The sequence below is a fragment of the Drosophila biarmipes genome, chromosome X, assembly GCF_025231255.1.
Source record: "Drosophila biarmipes strain raj3 chromosome X, RU_DBia_V1.1, whole genome shotgun sequence".
In the NCBI taxonomy this organism is placed as follows: domain Eukaryota; kingdom Metazoa; phylum Arthropoda; class Insecta; order Diptera; family Drosophilidae; genus Drosophila; species Drosophila biarmipes.
In genome coordinates, this window is record NC_066611.1 from 20,366,328 (window position 1) to 20,393,007 (window position 26,680).

The 26,680-nt window shown below is 46.3% G+C and overlaps 6 protein-coding genes across 9 annotated transcripts; 3 read left to right on the top strand and 3 right to left on the bottom strand.

The window, feature by feature from the left end:
* Nucleotides 1-339: 339 nt before the first annotated feature.
* LOC108023749 (uroporphyrinogen-III synthase) lies at nucleotides 340-1,828 on the bottom strand. The gene has a single exon (XM_017093387.2). The coding sequence runs from the start codon at nucleotides 1,615-1,617 to the stop codon at nucleotides 784-786; it is 834 nt and encodes a 277-aa protein (XP_016948876.1). The 5' UTR covers nucleotides 1,618-1,828; the 3' UTR covers nucleotides 340-783.
* A 1,942-nt stretch (nucleotides 1,829-3,770) lies between these two features.
* LOC108023726 (protein MAK16 homolog A) lies at nucleotides 3,771-6,086 on the top strand. The gene is made up of 4 exons (XM_017093363.3): nucleotides 3,771-3,931; nucleotides 3,993-4,039; nucleotides 4,114-4,912; nucleotides 5,368-6,086. Exons 1-4 carry the CDS (start codon nucleotides 3,917-3,919, stop codon nucleotides 5,518-5,520), a joined length of 1,014 nt encoding a protein of 337 aa, XP_016948852.1. The 5' UTR covers nucleotides 3,771-3,916; the 3' UTR covers nucleotides 5,521-6,086.
* Nucleotides 6,087-6,856: 770 nt separating this feature from the next.
* LOC108023771 (protein enhancer of rudimentary) lies at nucleotides 6,857-8,857 on the bottom strand. 3 transcript variants are annotated; one of them, XM_017093412.2, is made up of 3 exons: nucleotides 8,715-8,857; nucleotides 8,212-8,283; nucleotides 6,857-7,632 (listed from the first exon to the last, which is right to left on the bottom strand). In XM_017093412.2, exon 3 carries the CDS (start codon nucleotides 7,624-7,626, stop codon nucleotides 7,312-7,314), a length of 315 nt encoding a protein of 104 aa, XP_016948901.1. In that variant the 5' UTR covers nucleotides 7,627-7,632; nucleotides 8,212-8,283; nucleotides 8,715-8,857; the 3' UTR covers nucleotides 6,857-7,311. The 3 variants fall into 3 exon arrangements, with proteins under 3 accessions (XP_016948901.1, XP_016948902.1, XP_050746116.1); XM_017093413.2 differs by lacking the exon at nucleotides 8,212-8,283; XM_050890159.1 differs by lacking the exons at nucleotides 8,212-8,283; nucleotides 8,715-8,857 and adding an exon at nucleotides 7,713-8,110.
* A 472-nt stretch (nucleotides 8,858-9,329) lies between these two features.
* On the top strand, nucleotides 9,330-19,111 carry LOC127011525 (TRAF3-interacting protein 1-like). 2 transcript variants are annotated; one of them, XM_050888611.1, is made up of 3 exons: nucleotides 9,330-9,958; nucleotides 10,758-11,002; nucleotides 18,167-19,111. In XM_050888611.1, the coding sequence occupies exons 1-3, from the start codon at nucleotides 9,929-9,931 to the stop codon at nucleotides 18,174-18,176; spliced, it is 285 nt and encodes a 94-aa protein (XP_050744568.1). In that variant the 5' UTR covers nucleotides 9,330-9,928; the 3' UTR covers nucleotides 18,177-19,111. The 2 variants fall into 2 exon arrangements, with proteins under 2 accessions (XP_050744568.1, XP_050744567.1); XM_050888610.1 differs by lacking the exons at nucleotides 9,330-9,958; nucleotides 10,758-11,002 and adding an exon at nucleotides 14,091-14,689.
* A 2,221-nt stretch (nucleotides 19,112-21,332) lies between these two features.
* Nucleotides 21,333-25,653, bottom strand: LOC108023367 (protein FAM136A). Its single transcript, XM_017092767.3, has 2 exons — nucleotides 25,010-25,653; nucleotides 21,333-21,973 (listed from the first exon to the last, which is right to left on the bottom strand). The coding sequence occupies exon 1, from the start codon at nucleotides 25,494-25,496 to the stop codon at nucleotides 25,101-25,103; it is 396 nt and encodes a 131-aa protein (XP_016948256.1). The 5' UTR covers nucleotides 25,497-25,653; the 3' UTR covers nucleotides 21,333-21,973; nucleotides 25,010-25,100.
* A 274-nt stretch (nucleotides 25,654-25,927) lies between these two features.
* LOC108023366 (uncharacterized) lies at nucleotides 25,928-26,408 on the top strand. The gene has a single exon (XM_017092765.3). It carries the CDS (start codon nucleotides 25,950-25,952, stop codon nucleotides 26,358-26,360), a length of 411 nt encoding a protein of 136 aa, XP_016948254.1. The 5' UTR covers nucleotides 25,928-25,949; the 3' UTR covers nucleotides 26,361-26,408.
* The last annotated feature ends 272 nt before the right edge of the window (nucleotides 26,409-26,680 follow it).

Below are 26,680 nucleotides of genomic sequence, written 5' to 3' on the forward strand. Positions count from 1 at the left end.
TGACTTGTGCCAAGTATCGATATATTTTCGAGTATCGGTACATTAATTTGTAGCCAAAATTCAAAAACTGGCGCCAAATTCCTGAACTATGATTTTCGAAAATTACAGGTTTCTTTCTATGATGGTGAACCAATAAAATATTAACAAATTCTCCGCTTGACTAAAAAAGTTCGCTGCAATACTTTGGGAATCTAAATTAGTAACAATAACAGGCAGAAATAGTTAAAAACAGAATATACTCTCGTAATATATTTGCACCAACAACAAACGTACTCTGCAATTGCTTAATTCTACTTAAGTTTGCCGCCACCTCCTATTTGACCCACAAAGACGACCAACTAAATTTAGAAAAGAAACAATTTATTCAGCTTAATCCAATGGTAAACAGAAAAAGACGTCGGCATTTGATGCCCGCTAATTTTGTACTCGCTCGGAGGTCAACCGAAAAAACCCAGAGTTGTGGTCTCTTTCGATTCGTTCGGGGACGTGGTGTTACTTGCCCCGTGACTTTCAATCGGGGCTCCACTGGGCTCATCTTAGAAGTATTCAGATGGGGATATGAACCTTAGGACGATGAACTTGGCGATTTCATTAGCACTCCGCAAGGACGTGTGCATCCTGGGACAAAATCTCCGCCTTGAGATCTCCGCGGTGGAGTTGTACAGGGTTATGGCACCCCGACCATGAACAACAAGTCCGGGATGTGGGTCAACGAATGGTGGGTGATGAGAGAGATTGCCTTAAGCAATCTGCGGCCAACCCAGGGTCCTAGGACTAGACATCTTAGTTGTTATTCTCGAGGGCGGCGATCCGCTCGCGCTCCTTCAGCAGTCGCTCCCGGCTGTCCTGCGGGTTGAGCAGCACCTTGACCAGGTGCTCCACGGTGGGCCGCTCCGCCGTGCAGTAGACCTTCAGGCCCTGCGATTCGAGGGCGCGCCGGGTGCTCGGCCCGATGGCCACCAGCTTCCACTTGTCCATCGACAGCTGCCGGCTGGCGAAGTACTGCTGGGCGCAGTTGACGCCCGACGGCGAGAAGAAGGCCAGGAACTCCATGGACTCGCCGTGGACCTCCAGCGCGCGCTCCACATTGGCGCCCAGGTCGGGGTGGCAGCGCGTCTCGTAGACCTCGCAGGCGTCCACGGAGAAGCCGTTCTCGGCCAGCTTGGAGAGCAGCGTGTCCGTGGCCAGGTTGCCGCAGGGCAGCAGCAGCGGCAGCGCCCGCGAGCCGTCGAAGGTGTCCACGATGAACTCGCCGAGGGCGCGGGCGTTGCCCGTCTGCTTGCCGTGGGTGAACAGCTGGTCCAGGGTGCTCAGCGCCAGGTTGTGGGTCACCTCGCCGACGGCGTAGTTATGCAACATCTTCCAACCGCCGGGCAGCTCGCCCAGGCTCAGCGCCTCGGCCACCGCCTCCACGCAGCGCGGCGACGTGAAGATGATGCCGGCGTACTTGTCCGGCGTCTGCAGCTTGGCGCGCAGCTGCTCCAGGTTCTTGAAGCCGAAGCTCAGCGTCGGCACGAACACGGGGTTGAAGTCGTGCCGCTCCAGCGTCTCCGCGTACAGGTCGCTGCTCTCCGACTCCGACTTGAAGATGATCACCGTCCGCTGGCGACTCGTCATCGTGCACTCGCAGGTCACTCTGCTACGTCTGCTACTTCTGCAGATGCCGCTCCTCTGCCGCACTTGGTTATTTTCAACTCGCTTGCCTTGCCGCCCACCGCGGCGCCGCCTTTCCCCGCTTCGTTTCTGCTTCCGAAAATAAATAGAAACGCCAGCGGATATTTACTTGCTTTTTGAGCAGCTGTTGCGCGGGCTGCCAGACCTTGTCAGAGCTGCAAGGGCCGACGGCGCAGTGGTGGCTGTCCCCGCTAGCCAGCGACCCTAGGTACCGTCGTATGTTCTGGTATATACCAAAATTACATGGGTTCAAAAATGCAGAGAGACGGTTTCGCGATGCTACCCCCGCAAAGACAGCAAAAATTTGCGAAGTTTTTAAGTTTAAGTTCTTAGAAGTTCTTGCTAGCTGCCCACAACAGTGCGTCTGAAAGACTTCTTTTTGGCCAAAAAATTTTAAGATTTTTGGTCGAAACAAAAAAAGTAATGGTCCAAAAGTAGAATGTCATATACCTCGCCGAACTCGCAATAAAATTCCCTATCAATTGGCATTCACAGCTAAAAAATTTTATTTTTGACCCATTTTCGCAAAAAAATACGATGCTACCCCTTGCAAAAAAATGGAAAATTTGCGAAAATTTTAAGTTTCTAGAATCAGCCAGGAAATGACTGCGATCGATTATCTGGCTTATTAACTGTCCAAAACAGTGCGTCTCTTAGGTTTGTGACCATTTTTGACAGAGTTAGAGCAAAAAAGGTCAAAGAAAAAAATCTATTTTTTGCCAAAAAACTAAGATCTTGATTTCCCACTAAAAAATTTCAGTGTTTTGGTCGAAACAAAAAAAGTAATGGTCCAAAAGTAGAATGTCATACCTCGCCGAACTCGCAATAAAATTCCCTATCAATTGGCATTCACAGCTAAAAAATTTTATTTTTGACCCATTTTCGCAAAAAATACGATGCTACCCCTTGCAAAAAAATTGAAAATTTGCAAAAATTTTAAGTTTCTAGAATCAGAAAGGAAACGACTGGGATCGATTATCTGGCTTGTTAACTGTCCAAAACAGTGCGTCTTTTAGGTTTGTGACCATTTTTGACCAAGTTAGAGCAAAAAAGGTCAAAGAAAAAAATCGATTTTTCGGTAAAAAAATAAGATCTTGATTTTCCACTAAAAAATTTCAGTATTTTGGTCGAAATAAAAAAAGTAATGGTCCAAAAGTAGAATGTCATACCTCGCAGAACTCGCAACAAAATTCCCTATCAATTGGCATTCACAGCTAAAAAATTTTATTTTTGACCCATTTTTGCAAAAAAATACGATGCTACCCCTTGCAAAAAAATTGAAAATTTGCAAAAATTTTAAGTTTCTAGAATCAGAAAGGAAACGACTGGGATCGATTATCTGGCTTGTTAACTGTCCAAAACAGTGCGTCTTTTAGGTTTGTGACCATTTTTGACCAAGTTAGAGCAAAAAAGGTCAAAGAAAAAAATCGATTTTTCGGTAAAAAAATAAGATCTTGATTTTCCACTAAAAAATTTCAGTATTTTGGTCGAAATAAAAAAAGTAATGGTCCAAAAGTAGAATGTCATACCTCGCCGAACTCGCAATGAAATTCCCTATCAATTGGCATTCACAGCTAAAAAATTTTATTTTTGACCCATTTTCGCAAAAAAATACGATGCTACCCCTTGTAAAAAAATTGGAAATTTGCGAAAATTTTAAGTTTCTAGAATCAGCCAGAAACTACTGCGATCGATTATCTGGCTTGTCAACTGTCCAAAACAGTGCGTCTTTTAGATTTCGGATCATTTTTGACCAAGTTAGAGGAAAAAAGGTCAAAGAAAAAAATCTATTTTTTGCCAAAAAACTAAGATCTTGATTTCCCACTAAAAAATTTCAGTGTTTTGGTCGAAACAAAAAATGGTCCAAAAGTATGTTTAGAATTAATTCCAAGAAAATATTTATTCTCAAGGCACAGCTATATAATATTTATTGTTAAAGCATATAAGTTCTTGAAATAAAACCTCATAGAAATTGACTTTCAAATAACAAACATTGAAAACAGAATAATTTGAAAATCTTTTGATGGTAGGTGACAGTGCTCGAAAGCACAAATTAAATTGGTATTAAAGATCGCACGCAAAGAGTATTAAAATACTGCAGAGTACCGGCTGGTATCGATGACCGATAGCACAGAGAATCGGCATCGGTGTTCGTATCGATGTCTGTTGTTTTGCACGTGTTCCAAATTAAGTTGGTGGTTTTGTTTAAGTCGGCGAGTTGATTTAGAGATTCAGGGCCGCCATGCAGCACGACGATGTGAGTTTTCGGCGGGGCAACCGAGAGAGTCAGTAATCCCATAGCTTTCTCCCTTTTCCAGGTGGTTTGGAGCATCATCAACAAGTCCTTCTGCTCGCACAAAGTCAAGTAAGTAGCGCTTGGCCCGCAAAATGGCAAAATAAGTGTTTTAAGCGAACTAATTCACACCTGAAACCCCGCAGGACCGACACGCGCACCTTCTGCCGGCATGAGTACAACCTGACGGGTCTGTGCACCCGCCGGACCTGTCCGCTGGCCAACTCCCAGTACGCCACCGTGCGCGAGGAGAAGGGCATCATCTATCTGTTCATCAAGACGGCGGAGCGGTCCCACATGCCCGCCAAGCTGTGGGAGCGCATCAAGCTGTCCCGCAACTTCGAGAAGGCCATCGAGCAGATCAACGAGAACCTGGTCTTCTGGCCCAAGTACATGATAGCCAAGAACAAGCAGCGCTTCCTCAAGATCACCCAGTACCTGATGCGGATGCGCAAGCTGAAGCTGCGCCGCCAGAAGCTCATCGTGCCACTCTCCACGAAGATCGAGCGGCGGGAGGCGCGGCGCGAGGAGAAGGCCTTGGTGGCCGCCAAGATCGACAACCACATCGAGAAGGCCCTCATGGACCGGCTCAAGAACGGCACCTACCGCGACATCTACAACTTCTCACAGACCGCCTTCAACAAGGCTCTGGAGGCGGAGCGGGTGGACGAGGAGGACGAGGACCTGGACGACGAGGATGAGGAGGAGCAGGAGCACGAGCGCGAGATGGAGGTGGACGCCGACGATTCCCGCGAGGCCGTCGAGCTGCAGCGCTCCCTGCTCGACGAGGAGTTCGTGGAGGCGGACACGGATGATGATGAGGACGATGACGACGACGAGGAGGAGGACTACGACAGCGATTCCGGCAAGCGGGAGGAGGTCGAGGTGGGCAGCGACTTTGCAGAGTCCGACGAGGACGATGATCCGGATGCTGACGACATTGAGGTAGTGTTTCTGCTCGCCCTTTCCGGTTTTTGGCAATTTTTTGGAGTTTCACAAAGTGATAGCTGTAGTACTGAAGGTTTTTTCCAAAAAGCAAAGGGGTTTTTGGTCCAGGATTGTAGTTTTATAGAACACCATAATTTGATGCACATTTTTGTAAAGAAAGCTGAGGCTTCTAGTCCTAAACTATTGCCTTAAGTGCTAGAACTCGAAACATCAGTTTTCGAAAATTCTGCCTGCGGTAGCCACCGAAAATTACCATATTTAGAAATAGCAAACGAGTTCCGACCGCCTAGAGCTTAGAATACTGAGTTGCCGTGAGAGCTTTCGCGCGGTCGCTGCTTTTCATTCAGTTGCGCGGCTTTCATTCAGTGCGCGCGAAGCATTCAGCTCCAGAAAGTTGCCGAAAACCGATCCCGTTTGAAAACCGAACTAAGCAGTCGTTAATTCGCACACAGGACATCAAAGTGCCGTCCAAGAAGGCAGCCAGCAGGTCGAAGAAGGACAAGAAGTCGCCGGCGCCCAGTCGACGCAGCCGCGCGAAGCCCAAGCTGGAGCTGGAGTACGAGTATGAGGTGGAGAAGGAGGCGCAGGGCCAGCTGCGCCATTAGCCAGGTCCGCACCACGTTCCCCAAGCACCCCCACTTAGCTGATAGCGCTTATTGTTTAGCCCACTACGTTTGTAATGCCGCCTAGGAATAGTATTTTATAAAACACTCGATGAAACCCTGACGAACACTGTCTGTGCTTCTGCCCGCCAAATGGATCCCTGCATCCCGGCGCATCCCCCGGTGCGGCTGGCGCGCTCGCTCGCTCACTGACCAAAATCGAGCTGGCTGACATTGAAAGTGCGTGCGTCGGGGGCTCAGACTCGCGGGGGTTAAGCGGCGCGGCGGCAGCGCCATGTAAAAACCAGTTTGGGAAATATTCTATAAAAACTAAACAATTTCAGCCGGAGCAGTGCTTTTCTGCATACCCTGTACGGAGTTGCGGGGCAACTAGCTTTGTGGACCATTTAAGTTAGGTAGCCTGAAGGTTCTCCTTTGGGCCTTGGCTGACTATATTTTTTTAAGAACTCATTCTTTTAGGGCGAAACTCAATTTTGTTACTAGAAAATGTCTTAGTTTTAACGGATTTCCAAGGACTTGCAGCAAATAAATGAGAAGATCTAATTGGCTCTATGGGTTTTGCACTTCCCATCCCTATTTCCCAAAATTTCAATCCTAACTCCTATCTGTATACCAAATTTAATATCAGCCGGATAAATAGTTAATCCCTAATCCAGATCAGTTATAGTTTTTGTGGAAAAACCCCATCATACTTTAAGATAAATATACCAATTACACGACTTAAACTTGAAGTTATATATACAATTATAATAGTAACCCTTTAAGCAGCATCCATAAGGTCGATCCCCACCGATCGTTCGTTCTAGCGACTGCTGTTATATATTTATAAAAAATGCTGTCGCGGAGCTAATTAAATATCGCACGAGTCGATGCAGCGCAGCCAAGCGATTCCGATTCTGATTCCGCGGCCCAACCTCTCGCATGGGTTGCGAGTGGGAGCCGCCCCTCGTCGTGCCAAGGTCATTCCGCATCTGCGACCAAAGGTTCTGTTTTGCCCAAGCCGGCCATAAACCCCATAGGTGTGCACATCGGGGTTTACAACCCGGCCACTCGAAACCTTTCAGCTTTGAGTGGCGTTTCTCATTTGCAGTGAGGCATTATGGATTTCCCAACGACGGAGAGCCGAAGCAGTGGAAACATTGCAGTTAAATGGGGAGCTGATCAGCACACTTTGGGATTGCTAGCTGTTGCTGTTTAATACAGAGGAGCTTTTGGCGCTTAAAATACGACAGATTATAGAGTTTAATAAGGTACTGCAAGGGCTTGGGTCCACATCAGCTTGAATATATGATATGCAGATAGGCGATACGAATAAATGTATACTTAGAGTCCCGACGGGGCGGGACCGGTGATTTATTATGCGACACTCGTTAGACTAAAACTAGCATAGGAAACATAAAAACGTTGCCATAGAGTATTTATGCAGCAGACAGCTACTATGAGCACACCTCGCCTTGTCCTGTGGCTGCCGCGCCATGGCACACTCAAAACACACAGTTGTCAGTTGTTGGTGTATATACATTATATTAGCTCGTGTAAAGTAAGGGTTTCATTTCTAAGCTAAACAGTTTCTCGTTCTCTTTGTGTTGCATCGCCTGCTGCTGTCCGAAGTCGGTGTAGTGGGTGTGGTCAGGAGCAGCAGCGATCTCCCCGGCGAGGCCTCTAGTCACCGCCCCATGGCCTGGTGGTCCTGTGTTGTTGTCCTCGTTAGTTAGCTAATGCCTCTCCCTAGTGTATGATCTGGTTATTTGGTATCCTCTGGTGGCGCCTTCCTCAGGCGTTGGGGCTGAAGGCCGCCTGGCGCAGCAGCACGTAGATCTTCTCCTTGATCCAGTCCTTGTTGTAGGGCGCGTAGGTGTTGGTGCTCTTCTGGTACACCATGCAGCTGATGTCCATCAGCGTGTCGATGAAGTCGAACAACTGGCTGATGTCGTAGGTAATGGTCGGGGTGTTCGGGTTGCGGCGCTTCAGGTGCTCCTCGTAGATCTTGCACACGCCCTCCATGCACTCGTTGACGCTCTCGTAGTCGCAGTAGGTGCGGGTCTCCGGACGGGCGCCCGGCTGAACCAGTAGGATGGTGTGCGACATGGCGATCTGCAAGGGAGGAGGCACGTAGGTGGTGAGGATTGCGAAATACTGTATCGTATACAATGGGCATCTTTAATGCACTCTACCTATTTCTTAACAAAAATTGATTTTATAATAATAATTCAATTTCCCACTCGTTTACTTGAAGCAAAATGAGTTTTTGAAGGAATTTCCCTCGGTTTCTAAGAATGCTGAGTTTGCTTTGGTTTTTTAAAAGTGGTAGTATATTGATTATCTATAAATAACCATATCAGAGGGTTAAGTTGGAATTGTCTCCCCTAGGCATTTTCCTATCAAGACTAGAACCCGCACACTTAAGTGAAACATTCGTCATTGTTTTTCTTATCAGCAAGGTTCCAAAATTCCTCTTCCGAAGAGCCCTTATAAAGCGAACTTATAAACATGAGAATAGGAGCTGGTTCGAATGAAATGCTGGAAATATGACAGCTCAAGCTACTTCCTCAGCCCTTCGAGTGTAGGAAAAATGATATGATATGATATACAAAACAAAACCCTTCCCCAAGAACCCCAATGTTTACACGGAAAACTGAGCTTAGGGGTAAGGCACAAAACGCAGCCACGCACTGGGATTGCAGTGTTTGATCTGGGGTCCTGCGAACTCCGAGACTCTCGAAGCGTCCTTGTTATTCACCGATTCTGCAAGAAACGAAAAAGTCGTTAGGCATCTTGGAACAGTCAGTAGGAGTCGGCAAACAGAGCGAGAGGGGAGACGCGTCCTCAGCGCACGGCGCTGTCTCGCTCTCACCCACACACGCGCGTGCATGTGCGGGCCAATTGCTCCTTCATTTTCCAATTTGCAGCTGCCAAATGGGGAACTGCGCCCTCCAAGTGCGGGGGTGCGGCAATTTGGGCTGGAAAACCAGTGCTTGCCCGGAAAATGCACGTATTTCCCCATTTATTGGCTTGTTTTGCCGCCGAGGGAAACACAAACATTCACACACGCACACAGCGACAGCGCCGCCGCGTGTGTGTACTAACCGAGTGCGCCCCTCTGTTTTTCTCCTCCTAAGGCCTCTTTAACCCGGTTTTGCGTAAACCCCGTGGCTTTCGCCTGGTACTGCACTCACCCGATCGGAACTGAGAATAATGGCTCGGGAACTGTGCTGATTCGAGACGGCGCTTCGGTAAATTCAACGCTTGGGTTTTTATTTTTTGCTAGTTGAGTGTTGGAAAGCACAGGCGGCGGCAGTGTTGGGAAGCGGGCGTGCGGCTAGGGAGGGCCGGGTGACTGCGTGACTTGCTTATCGGAAAATACCGATTGGTTTTGCATTAAATATTTACTTACAATAAAGTAAATAATATTATGTTCCATATTTGGCTTAATCATGTGAAACAGCAAATCGCAAACGATTTTCATGTGCACCTCGCAATCCAATTGAGGGCTGAAGCTTAAAGGCGATTCAGTGCACTTAAATTAGCTAACATATATTTTTCAGAAGTAAAAAACCATTTATATTTTTTCAAATAATTTAAATACCTTTAGTGCAACGCTCTATCGTTGTACTCGACGACAATAACATTTACAAGCACAAAATCGGTAAAAACTAAATCCCGTGACTGCGAAATCACTTGCACCCACCGCCCATCGCTAGTGCGGGCAGTCTGGCAGCCTTGCCGCGCGACCAGGGCTGCCAGAGCGCGGCAATCGGCGATCCGACTGGCCACCAGCTGTTTGATCCCAATCGGACCAATTGGAAGAGCGCGGCGACGCGGGCAGCGCAGTCGGCGGCGGCAGAGCGATCGGCAAGGAAATCAACAACAAAAGCCAATCTCGTCTCAATTTTATTTGCGTGCTTTTTGTTTCAGTGAAAAGTGAAGGCGCAGCCGCAGCAGCCCGCGTTGCTCGCGGTCCCACGAATCTGTTGCTATTTCAATTGTGCAAGTGCGGTCCGGGTTTTTCGTTTTTTTTCGTTTTTTTTTCGTTTTTTTCGTTTTTTCGGGCTTGTGCGCGTTGTCCCAATTGGAAGAAAATCAGGGGAAAATCAAACAAATGAAATAAATGGGGCAATAAGTAGTGAACAAGTGCAGTGGCGGAGAGGGAGCCGAATTAAATGTGTCAAAGCGGACTGAGTTCCAAAGTCAGTGAAAGAGCCGAGAAAACAAGAAGCTCCGAAAGAAGCAGTCGAAACCCAAGCAACGCGACGCACGCGTGTCCAACTGCCTCTTCCTCTTCCTCTGCGCGTTCTACACACGCGCGGCGCCCATGTGTGGGTGGTGTATCTGTGATCTTGTGCATTCGTAGACTGCCGCTCATCTTTATCTCTGAAATCCCGCCATCCCAATGTTCTCGGCGGCCAATGGCAAAATCAAGGTAAAGCGCGCATCTTCGAGTTCGCCACTCTCGACGGTTTGCGGATCTGCAGGGGATCGTAAACTAAAGATTCTTTAAGTGTAGGGGAAAATCCACCATACCCCCATTATTTTCTAAATATTGAAAAGCTCAAAAGAGGAAGTAGCTTCTTTGAACTCCACTCGAAATGGTTTGATTTACTTAACTTTGCTTCTGTGTTTAGTTGTATTGCTCATTTGTTTGCCTCAGCTACGTTTATTATTAACACTTAAAAACCTCAAAGTGAAATACTGCTGCTGTGGTCTACGTTTGCCGCATATAAATCGATTATTTCATTTAAAATGGAAAAATTACTCAGGTTCTGTTCCTCTGTCATAAGCAGTTCTAGGGAAAATGAACATTTACTATTACCAAAAACAGTAACTTACGCATATTTTACATGGTTTTATAGGTCTCTATGAAGCTTAGGTTGCTAGTTTTCAAATATTGTGTGGCAATTACCAGAATCTTATCTGCTGCTTACTCGAGATTGTTTGCGGTGTATTCGCTTTATTGGGCCGCCGCCAAACATAAATTAAGTGAATGTTTAGCAAGAGTTTTCGCTCACTTTGAAGCCCACGTGGTGCTTTCAAATACTTCCATAGAGCTAGCTGAAAATATAAAAAGTGTAGGAAGGAAATGCCATTTCTATAAATGCTATTTGTTGACTACTATCTATTATTTATTTGTTATTTAATCATCAATACACACTCCGCAAATTGCGCCCTTGCAAAGTATCTGAGTATCTCTGAGGACCGTCCGCATTCCCTCGTCCTTGCAGCTGGACCCGGACGACGCCGAGCTGGCGACGTCGCCGCTGCGCTGCCTGCTCAACGGCCCCTTCCGCGACCTGCACTTCCACGCCGGCGACCACCGACTGATCCCCGTCCACGACGTCGTCTTCCTCGACGACTTCGAGCACGCCGTGAAGCCTTTGATCTACCGCCCCGTGACGTCAGAGGTCGCCGCCTCCGCCGACGCCGCGCCGGCAGAGGAGCCGCAGCGCAGCCTCGTCCCAATCAGCAGGTGAGTCACGCAGGTGCGAGCGAGACGGCACTTGGCCTTGAACTTGATTCCGATTTGCCTGGGAGTGAGGGAGAGGGCGAAGGGCTGGGGAGCCAGCCAATTAACATTTCTGATTGGGAATGCCATTGACCCCATTTTACTTTAGGGAATTTATTAACTGGAATTCGGCGTTGAAGGTTTTGGAGCAACGGGTAAATGGGATCCGATATGTTTAAGTAGGAGGTTCATAAAAACATTAATATTTTAATGTTCAAATCATCCCAAATACATAAAGTTTGGTGGAAAAACACTTGAATTAACCAATTAATTATTTACATTTTCATCCATTTTTAATCAAATATTGGGAGCATTTAAGATCATAGCAAGTATTATAAGCCCATTTGATTTCAAAAACACTGGGGTTTTTTAAAGACAAAACGCGTTTCTTTAACAATGGCTAATTTGTTTATTAACAGTGTTAATATGCGACCTTAGCGAGTCTCCATCGTCTGGCCCATGTAATAATTTGCCTTGTTTAACGCTCGTTTCTGGAGAGTGTTTGCTTTGGGGCCCGATAAGCGGGGAACACTCTCAGGTGATAAGAAAGTGGGCGCCCCGTGTGCTGAGACATCATCTTTAAAGCCTTCTTTGTTGTAGCTGTAGAAAACAAGAGTATAACTTCGACTACACACGCATTATTATTGTTATTAGTATTTTATTAATTGCTAGGCGACCTCTTCCGCAAAGCTCAACGTTTCGCGGCCCAGCTTAAAGCTTACAGTCACGACCCGCACTGTCCGCCCCTTTACTTTGGTTTGTTCTTATTTTTATAGTTTCTTGTTGCTGCATTTCACGGGTGTTTCTGTTTATATTTGTGACTGATTTATTCGAAGCGCCAGTTGCCCGTTTAATTGGCTAAAAATAAGCAGTAGTAAAATAGTTGTTTCAAATTATTTTACAAGTCGTGTAGCCATTTTTTAAATTAGATATTTCAGTTCATTTCCTCATAGAGCATATGACACTCATATTTTATTATTTTTTGTTGTTTAACTTGTTTAAAAATGAAATGGGAGTTGAATGTGCAATGCATCTATAAAGTGCAAATTTGAATAAAAAAAAATATTATTATGAGCATTATTAATTTATTACTAACTTACTGCTATTTAACCATAGTATTTTGCTTACACTTATAAGAAGTAACTCATTTTTGTGCTTCTTTTTAAACCATTTAGATGTTTTTTCTCCAAATGTTTGCCTAAAAGGTAGTAGTAGCTGTCTTTCCTGTACCACCTACTTCCAGAGCTTATTAGTTCAGTGTTATCACCAACTAATACTAAATATTTGGCCTAAACACTTTGAAGAGCCCCCGTTCGCTGGCCCGAAGTTTCTCGAATTTCCTGTTTCTTCCGCCTGCTCAGCCGCAGATCTTTGTTATGAGCCGCCGAAGGTTGTCCGTGTGTGCAGTAGGTGTCCATTTTTTGTACCCACTGACCGTCGCCGGCCGCTTCGTCACAGTCGCCGGCATCAGTTTCGCGCCCTTGGCATTGGCCGGCGGCCGCGCGCTCCGCCGAGGCACTCCGTCGGCCGGCGACTCTGGGCCAAGTCGTCGCTGGTGCACTAAAGCAATTGGCAGCGCGATTGGCCAGGCCTGTGGGAAGCAATTGAGCCAGGCGAGGCGACAGACGGATTTTGGAGTCTGGAAATCAAGGATTTTAATTACTCGCTCAGCACTTGTCGCACTCTGAAGTGGCAAAAGGGCGGAGGGGGCTCGGCATTAAACTAAAATGATTGAGCTTGGAGCCCGATTTGAAAAGCATCTTCTCTGCCTTTGTGGAACACAAATGCGCGGCTGAATGCATAACCCGCCGATACTCCGCCGCTTTTGGCCGAGAACCCATTCCAGCGGCTGCGCGGCATTGAAATGGCTCATTAAAGCGGCTCGTTGCGGGCCCAGCTCATTTAAATTTGTTATGGTTTTATGGGCTGTTGCAAAAATGCGGCAAGACGGCAGGGGGCAGGGGGCAAGGGGGACTTGGCGGAAGCGCTGCCGAGCAGCCAGGCCGTGATTGTCAATAATTTCGCTGCTGCCAAGTATTAATTTTAGTGCAGGAAAACCACGCGAGCTTCGGAAATCAATGGGTAAACGCCATGAAAACTCGCAGCGGAAGCGTAAAGATGGGAGAGCTGCAGAAACAGTAAAAGTTCATGCCATGGTGAATTTGTAAGCAACTTTTATAGGGTATGAACTGCGATACAAGCAGTTCTCCTCTTGAACACGGCTATTAGGTTGGGGGAAATCCTTAATCGAACCGATTCGGTTCTCCAAAAATAGCACATTTCCAGCTCTACACTTTGGGTTCAAAGAAAAGTGTGTTATTATGAACTAATCAAATAACGCCCAGTGCCCTCCCAAGTTCCCTGTGCAATCTCCGCACCAAATGGCCAATCCATTTCGCCAGCAGCCCCACAGAAAATAGTTTTAATCACAATTTGGTAATTCGAGCACTTGATTACCGCACTTGAGCGGGCACTTCCTGCCGACGAGGCACACTCGTGGTCGCCTCCCAGGTACCACAGGTGGGCAGCACGTGCGAAGGGCTTCCCTCCCCCGTCACAGTGCCGCCCCCGAAAATCGCTGACCCATTTCAGCATTATTTGCTTTTCTGGCCCTTCTTGTTGCCCTGCGAACAGAGAAAGCCGAGCGGACAAGGTGCACAGTGGTCTTGGGGTGACCCCGTCGAGTCGTACCCTGGACTCGCGCGTGGGCGATGGTATGTGGTCTGTGGAGGCCTCGCAGACCTGGGGATCCTCAGAAGCCACGGCCCTCGCATTTGGTACACCAGCCTGTGCCACCATTTCAAGCTATTTGTTGCCTATTTCGTGAGGGAAAATAATGATAACTTAAAAATCAAAGGTACCAGGGATGGAAATGGTTCGGTCTTGTTGATATTCCCGAAATGTTCGGTTCGGTCTTGCCTACTAGTTTTGGAGGGCACTGCGCGGTCGGAGCCCTGGGCCAGCCCGATTCCGGGCAGAGCCTAATTGAATTAGCCGCCTGAGACGTGGCCAGCACTCTGGCTAAGGTCTCGCGATGGGAAGCCCAGCAAGTCTCCGGACTTCTGTGCCAATTGCCAACCGCGGGCTAGCCAACGCGCTTCATCGCCAATTGCAGTTTCGAGTGCGTTCGGTGCAAGTCTGTCTTGGGTGGTTTCGCACAGGGAAGAGCAAAACCGTCAAAACGATTTCGAAATAGTAGGAGTTCGCAGAAACACGCGAGTGGGCACCTTTGGACGCGCCACAAGCCGTATACGTTGATTTTTTTGAGAGTGAACTGACTGGAAAGCGTTGCGAAATGCCGGAGCGGAGCATCAGCCAGCGGGATCTCGACGAGATTGAGATCGAGAGCGACGAGGAGGAGGAGGAACTGGAGCAGGGCGTGGGTCTGCCGGTGCAGTCCACCCGCAATCGGCAGCGGAATCGCCGGCAGCGGGACGGTTCCGACTCCCCATCCACGTCGCGGGCTCGGAGCACCAGCAACGGCGTGCAGAACCGCGACAGGGAGCGGGAGCGGGAAAGGAGTCGCGAGCGGAGTAGGGAGCGGTTCGGGGGCAGTGACGCCGCCGACGAGGCCCGGTTCTACGACGACGAGGAGGGGCTGGACGACGAGGACGAGGGCGACAGCGAGGAGGACATCGAAATGCTGGATTAGTGAGTACTGCGCACTACGGTCCCGATAATTCGATTAGGCGTTGCCTGCTTTTTGGGGCTTCCCTCCTGGAACCCTGAATTATGGTCAGCCCGGGCAGCGTCACCAGTAATTGGATTGGCGCCGTGACAATGAAGTATTGTTCTGTCGCTGCAAAACAAATAATATTTACATGTTTCTGAAAAAGGCTTCAATGCCACCAACAAAGGTGCCCGAAAGTATGCAGCAGCGTGTTTTGATTCCCTTTGCTGCATACTTTTGGACGGCCTTTTAAGATTAACCTAATGTTTCAAAGGTGATACAATATTCACGTATTTCTGAATAGGCCGTTGATGTCCCCAACAAAGGTGTTTGAAAGTATGCAGCAATGCACTTGGTGGCCCGTTTTTGCTACATACTTTTGGACAGCCCTTTTAAGATTAACCTAGTGTTTCAAAGGTGATACAATATTCACGTATTTCTGAATAGGGCGTTGATATCCCCAACAAAGGTGTTTGAAAGTATGCAGCAATGGCCCGTTTTTGCTGCATACTTTTGTACAGCCTTTTCAAATTAATTCAATTAAATGCTTCAATTAAATTGAATTCCGGTTACCTTCAGTTCCCACGCCTAATTTAATTTCTTGTTGCCAAAACTGCGCTCCTTTGAAAACTCACAAAGCACTTTCCCAACTCTGCTGAGCCGAAGCCAAGCTGGCATTGCACTCAGTTACTCCTTCTTACGGCCCAACTCACTGGTGACTTGGCCAACCTGTTGGTCCTGCCCTCCGACCCCTGGCCGACCTTTGCGGCAGACAAGGCGCCTCAACCGAAGCGGTTTAACGTGCCCGAAAACCCCCATTTTATTATTGCATAGCCTACACAACGGGGCCGTCGGCCATATGAGAAATGCTTCAAGTTTTGCGGCTTCGCTTGGCCAGGAAGTCGAAATGACTGTTGGCAGCCCCAGTCTGCATGTCTGAAAGATTCATAAGGCGGCAGTCAGGAAACTGAAAGTCCAAATGGGGTGCAGACCGGCGAAAATAGTGAGCGCAAATGCATTTCATATTCCGAGAAAACCCGTCAAGGTTAACCAGCAGAAAGTGTAAAGTGTCGACAAAATGTTGCACTTTCACAAAGTTGGAGGTGAGCCAGGCGTTTGCATTAAATAGTAAATATTACAAGTATTAGGATCCATACGGTTGTCAAGGAACATCTATCCTCTAGAAACCGAGAATCATCTTAGAGCAAAATCCACAGCAGAACAACAGTAAAAATAGTACAAAACAATGCCCCAAAAACTAAATATTAATGTGTTGGTTAGCCATCTAAACCTAAGCAAAAGCCAGTACTTAGGCACCTTTGTGGGAAATATTCGTGTTATTCCCACAGTTGCAGTTCATTCACCCTGCGCCGTCTCAATTACGATTTGGGCAATTAATCATTTGCCGGTGAATGCAAATGAAATGGCGAAAGTTGCTGCCAACTCCGGGCATAAATTTGGCTTGTGATAAGTTCGGCTGAGGGCCGACCTTTGACCTGGCCAAGATAGCAGATGAAATATGAATAAACACCAGGGTAAGTGCGCAAAGGAGTGCTGTTTTATGGCTCTTCTCTTGGCCCGACACTCGTCTATCGTCTTCGGGGACCAGCAGTCCCCTCTGACGTGCCGCAAAACTCATAAAACATTGGACAACTTTTCCAGTTGCAAGAGATGTGTGTGCAACGCCCCCTGCCACCCGCTGTTCCGCTTTTCCCGCCGCTTTCCCGGCTGTCGAAAAGTTGCAACCCAGCTTTAATGCAGGGAAATTCTAGCGTCTGCTCGGGAGCTTCGCCCTGCGGGATTTTCGGGCTTTCTGCATGCCCTGAAAATCCTTTCTGTGCCCCACAAAGCGGCGCCGGGCGAAAAATCGCAGGCAAGTATGCCACACGGCAAAGCGGGCGGCCAAGAAAAGGGCCAAGAAATTTCTGCTCCGCATGCTGCCAGCAAACTCGCGCATAGAAATTGTTTAAAACATTCAAGTTAAAGTTCAGCGGTGGCAGGCTTTGCCATCTTACCATTCGCTCCCAAACCATTTGCTAGTTTGTTTGTTTCCCTAAGAGGGAAAACGCGTTGAAAAATACGACATGGAATGCCAGGAAGTATGTCAGCAGTGGAAAAAGGATACATTTATTTATGTATTCGCGTTTTTGAATTACTAATCATTTATTATCATAATGCTATTTGTTCACACTGCTAAATACATTATTTTTCTATTTCACATTGGCTCGCCTGTGAAAAACTTCGATAAAGGAATGTTGCCTTTGTAAGCAACAGCAGACTAATTTGTCCAATTAACTTTTGGCTTTTTACTGATTTAAATATGATGGCTAGCATATGATTCCCATTTAATACCCTCGCAGTGAGGGTATGGCATAGTTATGATGGTCGGGACCTGCCTTATCCCCGTGCACTTCTCCTCGCCCACATTCGCGTGCGGTTCGACGGTATCTGTGTGTGCGGCGGTGAGTATCTGTGAGTTTGCTTTCATTGTTGCCACTCGCGGAGCCTTTTTCCTGCTGTTTTGGGCTCTGCGTAGTTGGCGTCGCTCTGAATCGCGCATTTTAGTGGCTTGCGAAAATATGTGAGGCCTGCAGCGTCGTTTTAGCCGGGGAAAAGCAAGCTTGCCAAGCTGTTATGCTTATTACACACGCTCGCACCCACCGCAAAGTATCTAGGTACATGACCACCCACATGTACGTTCCCACTCCGGCTCAGACGATCCCCACTTCGGGGCCAAGTCCCGAAAGTGCACCTATAAAGCAGCTCAACACATTCGCCGAACCACATTTTAGGGCAAATTGTCCAACGGCACAGAACAGGAAAATAAAAATATGAGTGCTGTGTAACGTGAGGTGCCCGGGGCCGAGGGGAAGCAGAGGTATGGGGGTTCCTAGGTGCAGTCTTGGGTCACCTTTCGGCATGGGAAACCCGGAAAGCGTTGACCACGACTATGCACATTATTGGAAAATAAATCCACAATACCTAATACCTAAAGGAAAGCCTCTGTGAAATTGGGAACCAACAGGCCAAGTTTTGGGGTTTCAAAGCGAAGTTTGGGGTCACCATCTTTGCCACATAACCTAAAATGTCGCAGTTTTTTGGTAACTAAAAACGTGAATTTGAATGCAAAACTTGAGAGAACTGCAACAAAAGTAATCATAAGTTTGTCGGGAGTTAAAGTTAATGGCTTAAAAAGGGCAGTTTTGGGTCACCATCTTTGCACATAACCTAAAATGTTGCAGTTTTTCCTAATAACTATAAAAAAAACCTAAAAACTTAAAAGTTATTGGCCTTAGAAGCGCAGTTTTGGGTCACCAAAATGATCTACTTCAACATCAAATCGTTATAAGTCGTGGAAATCGTTGACTTAGGTTGCCATCTACTTTAATATTGATTTTCTACCTTTACTTGTGCTCTTGTTAACCTGTTTCCCGTCTTATTTTCCTTTTTCGTTGCAGTGATACGTGAGTACAGCCAACATTTTTACGAACCTGCCGTTTAATAGCCCGAAAACAAAAGGCGGCTAACGAAAATATATGCGCACGTACATAAAACCACAAACATGCACATTACACCAGGTATTTACCATCCCGACAAGATTAATGCAGTTTAATGCGTTTGTGATACGCGTTTTACTTGCCAACTTTATTGCCGGACTTAACGACTTAAAAATCCAATGTGGACTGGCGAACGGAAAAAGCGAGTTGACCATCGGGCTATTCCCTTTTTGCGGGTGATTAATAAAGCATTACGCGAATCGGTGGGGACTTAGTGATTATCAAATTGAAACTAAAATTGAATTAAGTGGATAACAGCGCAAAAGTGTGTGCTTAAACTGCAGCAGTGTATGAATAAATTATCCCGAGGAGCGAGCAAAACGAGTTGCAGTATTACAAATTTAATGTGAATAATATGATTGATTTCCAAAGCTTCCCTCGCATAAAAATATTCCTAATTACTTTATAATCGAAATGAAAACAGCTTGTATGTATCATTTCTCGTACATCATTTTTTTGGCGATAAATAGCTTTGAATTATGGCGACTCGCAGTTGCTTGGTGCTTCGAATGCCACTTTAAACATTTTCAATGTCGCAGGCAAACAATCCCATTTGTCCTTGCTCGCCTGTTTTTGCTCCATTTCCATTTGCAGCCCCCAGCTCTCAGCCTTCCACTTTCTCCGTTCGCCTTTCTCCACCCAGCGTAATCGCACGCATCGGTCGGACATGTATTCGTTTTGACAACCTTCCCACCTGGCACGACGTTTTGTCTGTCAACCATTGTAATCATATTTCCAGCAGCAGTTAACCGGGGGATGAAAGCGAAAGGAAAGTGCGGAAAGCGGGGAGAAAGCACGTTTTGTGCCGCAAGCAAATTTAGCACGACACAATCCGAGGTGCGACTAGGAGCGCCACCGAAATATTTTTCTTTAAAGGCAAAGTTAAACATTCTTAAAGCAGATATAGAATCCTATAACTCTTGGATATCTCTTAGAAATGTGCCTAGAAGCATGCAACAAAATATTTGTCTACTTTTGCAGGTACTTTTTGGTAGTTTCATAAAGCTAGTGTATGTATTTTGGCTTTAAAGAAATTCTTATTAATTTTAACAACTATTTAATCAAAATCCCCAATCAATAAGTATACATTTTTAATATTAAATCTAGATAGTTTTGTTTTTACTGCCTACTTTCAAAGACCTTTTTTGTGGTTTCATAAACCTAGCGCATTTTGTTGTACCCCCAATGAAGATATCCTTAAATTTAAAACAAATAAAAAAATCTCAGAAACCAACATCGCTTTTCCATAACATTTCAATCAAAATCTCAATCAATAATTACAGTTATGCATCCACACCGCCCGCTGACTTTTAACCATGCCACATTCCTCCTCGCCTTCACCTTGCGACGGATTTGTGTGTTGTGCTTTCTGGCTTTCTATGCGCGTTACGCATACGCCCTGTTGACGTCTCCCATTTTCCCAACAATCTTCATTGTATCCGCTGAATGGGGGACGTCGACTGAGATGGCGCTCCTATGAGCGCGAGTGAAGGCGCGTTTCGGGTAATACCCACACAAAGGACGACAATGGGCGGAAGGGCTTGGCAGGGGGAAATGCGAAATTGATATTGATATTATGCAATGTTGTCCGCAATGAATCGAATCGGAGCGAATCGAACCGACCCGAAAACTCAGCGATGAGAGTTGATTTTACGAGCCTTAAACATGACACTGAAGTGAACTTTTTAAAGGGTCTTCTGGCAAGTGGATGAGTGCGGCGAATGCAGACGCACTCGCACTCGCACTCGCGGATTTTTATGACACTTTGCCAGCGGATATTCGGAGGGTCTCGGCTCGCACTGCGGCTGGCCAGGAAAGGGCCAGTGGAGCGGATCCGATCGAATCGGATAGGATCGCAGAGGATTTCCGCTGTCATCCGGCCACAGGGGCGTAGCGAACTGAGCGACTGAGATGCGGGCAATCCTAGTGATTCGACTTAATATGGGGGAGAAAGAAAGCTCAGACAGAATTCACAGATAGTTTACAATGCTGGAACATAAATACGGGTTAAGAAACTTTAAAATTTAATGTATGAAAAAAAATATTTAAAGTTTCTTCAGGTTTCTTGAATATTTGAAAGAGTCAATAAAAATACGGGAATTTTTCGGATTTTTGGGGGTTTTTGCTTTTTGTGCCGGCGTTTAAGGCTGCAGTCTGTTTTGACGGATCTCGTTGAATGCCACCGAATGATGATGACAGCGTTGATTTAATTCTCTCCCAGTCCAGCGACGTTGTTTTGCCACGGCCGACATGTTTGCCTTCTAATTTACAATCGGATTGGCCTGCCCCACTCGCTTCTCGCACTCATAACACTCACGCAGCACTCACAGCACTCACAACACTCACACAGCACCCATAACACTCATAAATATGCTGATTCCGTGCAGCAAACTGAAATTTAATTTCGCCTGTGTGGGGTCTCGGCTCCTTCCGCCTGTCTCCGCTGTTTGCTGTTAATAATGTAAACGTTTTAATATTTAATATTGCGCATACGACATGTTGCGCCATTTTTCGAAGCTCCTTCAACATTGCTGACATTTAAATGAATTTTCAATAATTTCGCTGTCGGTTTTTTGGCAGCCGATAGAGTTGCTTTTGTTGTTGCTGGGAAGGCCCCACCACGAAGCACTTAACGCCTAGGAAGGACCTTCGCATCCGCATCCACATCCATGTCCCACATCCCACATCCCCATCCCCGTCCACATCCAACCCCATTCCATTTCCAGTGGCGCAACCTACTGCCGAAAATGCCATTTGTGCAAATCTAATAAACAGCGAACCGCATTAAATTTGACAGTAAGGTGTGGGATTTTCAGGGGAGAATGGATAGATATATATATATATGGGTGTTCAGGGGGAATCGTGTCTCTGGGCGAACGTGTCAATCGAGGGGCGTTCTGGCAGTGCGTCCTGGTGGGCGCCACAATGGCTCAACTCTCATTACGGCATCCGCAAAGAACCTCTTGCCAAAATCATTACAGAACACCCCACTTGATACCGTGTTGAGGGGAGTTTTTCGAATATATAACCGGCTTAATTACACATTTTTGTTTCTTCGTTAAAAACATACCAAAGATATAAAATAAAATATTATTTATTATGCAAGCTTTAGCTTAGTCAAAGACTTGAAATCTATTTCATAACATTCAATCTATTTAGTTAAAAGGCCAGCTCAAAGTCTAACGCCCTCCCGATGTACCGAATAAATCCGAAAACTCTAGAATGCCAAACTGATTTATTTTCATATACTCCTCGAGACTGTCGCATCTTGTGGCATAAATCAAAACTGCCCCATGTCCGGGTTCAAAAAGCTGCCAAAGACAGCCGACGGAAGATGAAAAAAAATATATAAAATACTGTGTGCTTTTCTGTGAAATCCTTCGCTAACTGGCGAATGTATGACACATTTCGCCTTTGGGATTTGCGGGCGAAGGACGCGTTTCGCTTTCGTTCTCGCATCCTAGCGCTCTCGCATCTGCCATTTGCCATTCGCCATTCGCCGCTTGCCGTTGGTGTGTAGTTTAGGCCAAATTAACATATCACACAGGCCGCAGCGTCCTTGGTCCTCTGCACCTTCTCCGCTTGACTTGCCACTTTGAGGAGCGGCCCGTAGCCAGCATCCCACAGTACAGAGTCCTACACCTGAGGCCAAGGCACTAGCTCCTCAGCTGCCTGTCACACAAAAGGCTGTGTCCACTGGGTTTAGAGCTGAAATTAAAATTAAAAGAAATGTTTAAGTTGCTTAAAGAGAATGGATTTCGTTGTTTAATGTTAATAATAAAATAATGTCAAAAGTCAGCTTAAACTAGTTGGGAATTATAGCGTTATTTAATACATATATGTTTATTAGGTGCCGCAACATATAGGGCTTACAAATAATGACAGATTTGTTAATCTCTAGGCCTTATAGAAATATTATCTTAGTGATTTAAACTTTTATTAGTTTATGCTGCGATAAGTACAATAATTTGGTGAGGTATTTCGTTTTACATGACCATAAATGATTTGATAATGGGTCTTTGACTACTTCGTTTGGGACTCTAAGCTTGATTTTATTAATTCCCAACTTCATCTTTTTTACCAAGCCGTATGAGTGTTATTCGAATGACCCCGAGTGTATAGGCCATATAGGCCTAGGCGATGGCCCATTGACTGCCAACCATTTGGATGGCGCTGCAGTCAAGTTCTGTGGGGCTTCTTCTGGTTCTTCGTTTTCTGTCGTCATGGTTCATATCGCGTTTTAGACGCTGTCTCTGAAGTATTCTGAATGTCATGCGGGGACCCACAAAAGGTGAACCAATTTTCGCGAAATTGTCTGCGAAAAAACCGATGAATCTCGATTGGGTGCTTTGCGGCGGACAAAACCATTAAAAGTTTAAAGATCTTTAAAAGATTGAGCTGTTTGCATTTCTAAAGCAGCGACGACGTCATTAATGCGGGAACAAATGAACAACTTGTCCCATGACTGTGACAAAAACAGGAGATTCTAGTTTATGGGCTAATTTCGTTGGGCTCTAACCAAAAGGTTCGACTTGAAAGTAACTGCGTAAATCGCAATTTTTTTACATATTTCCCAGAACACCTTTCGGAGGGTTGGCTGCAAAGCTCCGATTCCAAGAACACATGCAGCTGCACTCGTGGGTTGCCAGCACGGCTGAAAAGACGTGGGACGTTATGTGCTTGCATGGCGAATGTATCTAGATACACAAAGCCCACGCATTCGGACATTACATTTTGATATGAGCCGATGGGCGGGACTAAGGGTGCTTCCTCGGAGAGGCTTTCGAACAAACATGTCCTTGGGTCCAATAACAACTATGGTAAAACGCGATTTTAGAATTTTCCCCATCAAGTTTCCCATAATTTTCACTAAATACCATTTGCGATTAGGTATCCAATACCTATGCATATTTTATCCAAGTTTATGGTAAAGTTGGGCAGCAATAAGGCTCAGTGCACTTGGGGCCCCATGTACATGTCCGCAGTGCCTGTGACTTTTGGCCAATCAGGTTAATGCAAATCGAGATGATTAACTCAATAGTTTTTTGGAAGCCAATCCGATTTGGACGTTCCGTGCGGCACTCTGCATCCCTCATGGTTGCTCTCTTCGACTCGCCCGTTCTGCTGCTTTTCGAGAAGCGATTCATTGTTCCCGCTGAATGCAGGTAATAATTTGTTCTTTTTCACATTTTCCCCACCGATTTTCCTCTTTGTTTGTTTTCACTGCGCCTCAAAAGCGACCTCCTCCTGGGCTCTCCTTTCTGGGTTGTTTGTTGCTGCAATTGCTGCTACGATACGGCGACTGGCAGACAATAAAGAGCATTTCATTTGAATAATGCGAAAACATTTTGTTAGACACCCGCTGCCATTGTCTCGAAGCACATAATTTCGCCGTGCGCCCGGCTCCCGGTGGCGGGGCTTTTTAAACTGCTCAACTGACATGCCGATTGCTTTTGTCTGCACACCCATATCTGTCAAACACACCTCCGCACACTCGAGGCTGATTGCCCCTTGATGGACAGAAGGTAAATTTGGTCCTCGGTAATCGCCGACGATGGGTCGATACCGTTTCGGAGTCCGCAGCCCACAGTCCTGGCGTTAAGATACTCGTCTCTGGAGGAGTGAACGTGTAGAACTAACACTGCATCCACATTACCATCGATTACTTAAGTTTGTTTAATCGGTATTATCGATTGGTTTTGGTTTTGTTATCGGTAATGTTGGTAGGCCTTGAAAGATCAAATTTAAGCTCCCTTCTGAATATCACATTCACATAACATTACTATTGAATAATTAAGTCTTTCCGTGAATCGTCTTTAGATTGTTGAACGCAACTATCGGTATTATCGAATGTTTGCTTTGCTATCGATGTTTTTTAAACTCTTCCTTTTCTTGCATTTTCTCAAACTTTCCCCCTCTACGTTTGTTAACTGATTAAAATTGATCAAATCCTCATTGTAAGCAGACAACCTTTGGAATGCATTGACATTTAGGGAAAGCATAGTTGAGCTATCGATTGGCATACATCGTGCGCCTTTCCTGTGCACGACAACAGATGGTCAGCATTGCAGACCAATTTTCCTTGGAACTATTTCAATTGGCAGTGATTACAGGGCACTATTTGATGGACAGGTCGTAGACGGTTTTTCTAATAATGTGGACTTCTTTCTCTTGTTGTGATCCAATTCGAAGACCTCCTCTTGTGGGGGTGTTCTCTGGGTTCCCTTGCTGCAACTGTGGGTCTTTCGGGGCCCGAACTTGGCTGCGCCTCGCCTGAAAGTATGCCACATTGTCCGTGTCGAGGAGATTATTGCCATTGTCGTATCAATTGGGAGCATTTACATGCGGCACGTTTGGCCCTATGTTTCTGAATAAATCACAGCCCATACGGGCATGTTGCCATGAATAATTTGGAGGACTGTATTGCCTTTGGGCAAGCCCCCGGCGACGGCAGGGGCTGGTAATTGCTTTATAAGAAGCATGTTTTTGGGTCACCAAAAATTGCACCACAATCGATTAGATCGGTAAACAAATCAATAAGCGTTTTCCCGCGATTAGCTGAGGGTCTCTAATGGCCGATTGTCATTAATTGAAATGCTATTTAGCAGTTAAGTGGCGTTTAATTGTGTTTAAGGCCTGTCAATAGGTGGCTAATGTTGTAAATAACGTGTTTGTATGAATTTAAAGTGAGTTTGAAGAACCTGCTCGATGTTCGTGCAACTAAATTTGATTTATGTAACTTACAATATTTGAATATGTTTTTGAAGTAGTATATAGAAGTTGTGTGGTTCCTTGGAGATCCGTAAGGCGCACAGAGAAACCCAATAGGGCCCTCCTAAACACCCTTCTCCAGGGTGTCTCGCATGGCCCTGAGCATTTCGGGCAGCAGGCCCACGTGACTGTCCACGCAGTTGCTGGAGCAGCGCTCCAGGAGGTCCCCGGATCCGTGGAGCCGGCACTGCTGGACGCACTTCTCCAGGCGGTTCTCGAAGTCGGACATGCCCTGCTGCACGAAGCAGCGGGCGCGGGTCAAGCGGACCTGGCAGCGGTCCACGCAGCGCTCCACCGCCTCCGCGCTCGCATCCGCTTCCGCGCAGCAGGCGGTCGCGCAGGCGTGCATCTCGATCTGCAGCTTCCGCAGGTAGTCCCGGTCCAGGTCCTCCATGGCGGTCACGATCGCACTGCCCACTCGCTCGCGCTGCGCCTCCAAGCTGGGATTGTCGCAGTCCATCCTGGCAATACTCCTATATTATGTATAATACTTGGTTTGTTTTGGAAACTTGAGTAGGTCGTTTCGAAGTTATTCAGAGTGAGTGGAAGTCACTAGGCCAATGGGATTTGGCTGTCCCCAGGTTATTCCAATATATTTTTTAACTTTTGTATCTAGGGCTTGGCCCAAAAAGAGTAACTGAGTGGTAAGATTTTAAATACCTAAAGTTAACTTAGATCTGGTTGTGCTGATATTTTAACTGAACAACCCCCTGTTAAAAAAAGTATACATTGCATGCTTATAAAGAGGGTTTATCTTTAGGAAATTGAAGTGTCTGGTTAGGCAGTCAAGGCTGAGCCATAAATCAGTGTCAAGCTATCTGTAATTGAATTTACCTAGTTGCGTTCGTTGGTAACGTAGTTCTGAGAAGGTATATAAGCAGCAGTTGGGCGCCCTAAGCTAAGAGTTTCGAAAATGCATTACTTGTGTGCCTTGGGGTTCCTGGTTTTCCTAGCCGTCCCTGGCTCGACCCTCGAGCATGAGTTGTCCACCGAGCACCCCAACGGGGATAAGCCCAGTATCGGCACACTGGAGATGCCAAGTCGCCCCGAAGCAGAGGACCCTGGGTTCGCAGACTGGGGTTCCCTCCACCCCTTAGGGAGACATCCGCGATCCGACGGACAATCCTTCACCCCGTTCGAGAAGCGTGTAATTCGGATTCTGCGTAAGCACGGACTACTGAAAAGTGAGGCCGAAAAGGCTGTGGAAGAGCTGGAAAAGAATAAGGACTTACTGAGGAAACTCAAAGAGTTACTCAACGAAGTCGACAAGGAGCACGAAACGGATGATTTCTATGACGATTTTTGGGGACTGATATTGTCGTAAAATAAAAAAAACCTACACTTCAGGTAGAACCTTCCACACCTGATAAAACATTTCCTTTATCTAAAAACCAGGCGAGTTCGATAACAGATCGATTAGTTTCCGATTATACCGATAAGCATGATTTATTTAAATCGCGAGATAAGGCAAACATCAGTCTGAGATAAGCAAGCAGAGTCATTATCGTAATCGCCGGGATTATCCCCCAACCGCTCTACCGATAATTATCGATAAATAGTTTTGGGCCAACTTAAAAGACCAAACAAATGCCCGCCATAAATTTGACGAGCACAAATAACGGAATGCCGCCGCCCTTCTCCGCA